The sequence below is a fragment of the Bison bison genome, unplaced genomic scaffold (assembly GCF_000754665.1).
Source record: "Bison bison bison isolate TAMUID 2011002044 unplaced genomic scaffold, Bison_UMD1.0 scf7180017864365, whole genome shotgun sequence".
NCBI lineage: Eukaryota > Metazoa > Chordata > Mammalia > Artiodactyla > Bovidae > Bison > Bison bison.
In genome coordinates, this window is record NW_011494937.1 from 2,111,219 (window position 1) to 2,114,344 (window position 3,126).

A 3,126-nucleotide genomic window follows, 5' to 3' on the forward strand; every position below is an offset into this window, starting at 1 on the left:
CTTTACCGCTGAGCCACACATTTGCTGGTGCCTGCGATTCCCAAGGTGGCCACGGGGCGGCAGCCGTGCGCTCACGCCCGCGGGGGCCTTTACCTTCTTCCCCTTCTTCCCATCCTCCAAGCGTGGGCGCACCCCCAGTACTCAGACCTGTCCTCTAGGCACTGCGCCCGCATATGGGCTCGCGCCCCAGTGTCTCCTCCTCCTCCTCGCCGCCTGGTTTCTCTGGCCCAGCTGCCCCTGAGGGCCCCAGTGGCGGAAACTGGACCGGAACCAGGCGCCTCCTGCATCCGCTCCAGACCAGGTGCTTCCTGCCCTGCGGCCCCTTGGGCTGGTACACTGAGGCACCCAGCAGCCTGTGGCAACCCTTTCCCCGCCAGAGCCGGGGAAGGTAGCAGCATTAACTAGAGGACTGGGGCAGAATCCCCACCCTGCCACGTGGTAGCCATGGGACCGTGGAGGCAGCCCTTACTGGCATTGTATCATCTGTACAATGACCCTAAACCTAATTCCAGAGCCCAACTAGTAGGCATCCCAGAGTTAACTCAAACATTCAGAACTGTACTCTGGCTTCCCTGGACAGTAGGATGGTTGTCTGTGGGGTTCTGGGTTTCACTTGATTCCTGAGTGTGAGCCTGCTCGGTGACTCACTCGTGTCTGACTCTTTGCCACCCCATGGACTTGCAGCCTGCCAGGCTCCTCTGTCCATGGGATTTCCGGGGCAAGAAGACTAGAGTGGGTTGCTGTTTCCTTCTCCAGAGGATCTTCCTGACCCAGGGATTGAACCCAGGGGCCTGCCTGGGCACTCCTGCAGTCACACGGGGCAAAGCATGACTGACCCAGGTGGGAGCACACCAGGGGTGGGAACAGGGTCATACCTTGAGCTTCATCACCATTCCAAGATATTGACCCAATGCCTCTTTATCACTGTCCACCCTGAAGTGGCCCACACAGCGGGACAAAGGCTGGGGGTCTCTGAGCTGGGGCCATGTGAGCCTGCGGGGAGAGGCCCCGGATGGCGGGGACCTGGTGGGCACACCTATCAGAAGGTTCGGCCACTGGCACTGGCCGCACCTCCCCAGCTGTGGTATTTTTCTTTAACCCTCCTGGACCTGGCGTGGTGGTGTGGAGGGTGCACCAGGGGCCCAAGACACTGGCCCAGCCTGGACACCCAGGGCCAAACTGTCAACACTGCCCTGCAGTCAGTGCAGGGTGGGGTTGGCAGAAGAGCGAGGAGGCACTCTTGTAGAAAGAGGAACCGGGCAGGCTGAGGAGGAGAAGGGGGCCCCTGGGTCACGAGGCCCCAGCAGAGCCGGAAAGGACTCTCCACCCCCATCAGCACAGGACAAGGGGTATTCAAAGCTGGAGGACAGGCCCAAGTAACATAGGGACTGCTGCGTTTCCGCCTCAGTTTCCCCTCTGCATGCAACCGGGCACCTCACTCCCAAGGGTGTATGCTGGAGCAGGGATCCTGCAGCGCCTGGGGGACAGAAGGTGAGGCCTTGAGGGTGACAGGCGGTCCTGCCTGCGCTGGCGGGGGGCGGGGCCCGGAGGCCCGCGCTCGGGGGATCCCCGCCCGCCGGGTTTCCTCCGGGGTCAGCCCGGCTCCTTATCAGGCGCGGCCAGGCAGCCAGGCCCTTATCTGCACTGGCCCAGCATCCTCCAGCCACTGCGCCAGGGGTGAGAGGGAGGAAACCGGGCCGCCAGGGGCGGGGAGAGGGTGGGCGGCCTGGAGCTGCTCCCTTTCCCTGGAGGGACCTGCCCTGTTGCTGCCGCTGCTTCTGCCGCGGTGGCCCTTGGGAGCCAAGGAAGAGGGGTGGCCCGACGCCACAGCCCGGAGGGGGCGGCCGACTAACTACCAGGGCCACGGAGCACAGAGGCTGGAGCAGGGTGCTGGTGTCTCGCCTGAACCTGGAACCGCATCCTAGCCCTGGAGGACAGAGTCAGGGCCATCTGCAGGCAGCCGTAGCAGTGCTGGGGTAAGAGTGGAGTGGGCCTGAAAACGGGATCCCAGACCCACCTGCAGTCATTCATTCTTTTCTGCCTTCATGCATCTGGTGGGCCCACTAAGTAAGAGGCCGAGCAGCTTCCCCAAGGTCTAGCTAGGGAAGACAGGGCAGAGGGGCTAGCAATCCCCGATGTTGCCCGGACACGCCGGGCCGCGAGGCCAGCAGTGAGCAGGGCTGTGGAAGCAGGGTGCAAAGGGGTGGTTACTGCTTATGGGTAGCGTGGGTGGGAGGATGCCAGAGCCAGAGAGAGGACTTGTGCATGACTGTGTGCCGGGGAATAGGGTTAGCATCTGGAGTCATAGTGTCAGCAGTGGAGTCATGGGGCTTGTAAGGGGGAGATTTGGGAGGAGGGGGTCACTGGAGTGATTATGGAGGACTTTCAGGGTCTGACATGGAGACAATGAAAGAGCCTCAGGGTTAGAGCCAAGGACCCCATGGTCAACCTGGGGGCAGTGGTAAGTGAAGGTCAGCCAGCCATGGAGAGTTGGCAAGGTCCATAGTGTCAATGAAGGGTCTTGGATCTGAGGGTTATGGGGGTATCCTGTGGTCAATGGGTCTGTCATGGTTCCCTGCCTTACCCCTCCCTCCAGGCTCCAGGCCAGAGAGGGTTCTGGAAGAAGGGAAATTTGCTCAGGGACTCCGCAACTAAGGCCTCATGGGTCACAGACAGCTCAGAAGCATCACTGCTGAGCTCAGTGCTGCACTGCACCTCAGTGGGCACCCCCTGTCCTTGTGTTGGACCCCCTCCCATGTCCTGGGAGTTTCTGGGCCCACTTCCCATCTGCCTTTGCCCGTCGGACTGCCACCCCACCCCCACCCCAGTCTCCCTCCAGGTGAGGGCTTGCTCTGTTGGGTTAAGGGTAGAGGGTGGCATCTGCCTCCTCCCTCCCCACTGGCTTCATTCCTCCCACAGGTGAGCACCCCCTCGGGGTCCATGTGCCCGCCCGAGGCCCAGGCGGAGGTGGGCCCCACCATGACCGAGAAGGCCAAGATGGTGTGTGCTCCCAGCCCGGTGCCTGCCCTGCCCCCAAAGCCTGCCTCGCCTGGGCCCCCAAAGGTGGAGGAGGTGGGCCACGGAGGCTCCGTCTCGCCACCCAGGCTGCCCCCTGGCGTGCCAGTG

The 3,126-nt window shown here is 62.7% G+C and overlaps 1 protein-coding gene across 1 annotated transcript in view; it reads left to right on the plus strand.

Annotated features, from left to right (window-relative positions):
• The first annotated feature begins 1,283 nt into the window (after positions 1-1,283).
• The window catches only part of LYL1 (lymphoblastic leukemia associated hematopoiesis regulator 1), a 4,291-nt gene continuing 2,448 nt past the window's right edge, over positions 1,284-3,126 (plus strand). Inside the window, exons 1-2 of the mRNA XM_010855526.1 lie at positions 1,284-1,976; positions 2,920-3,123. Of these exons, the coding sequence (XP_010853828.1) occupies positions 2,941-3,123 (183 nt within the window). The 5' untranslated portion in view covers positions 1,284-1,976; positions 2,920-2,940. The remainder of the gene's footprint in view (positions 1,977-2,919; positions 3,124-3,126) is intronic.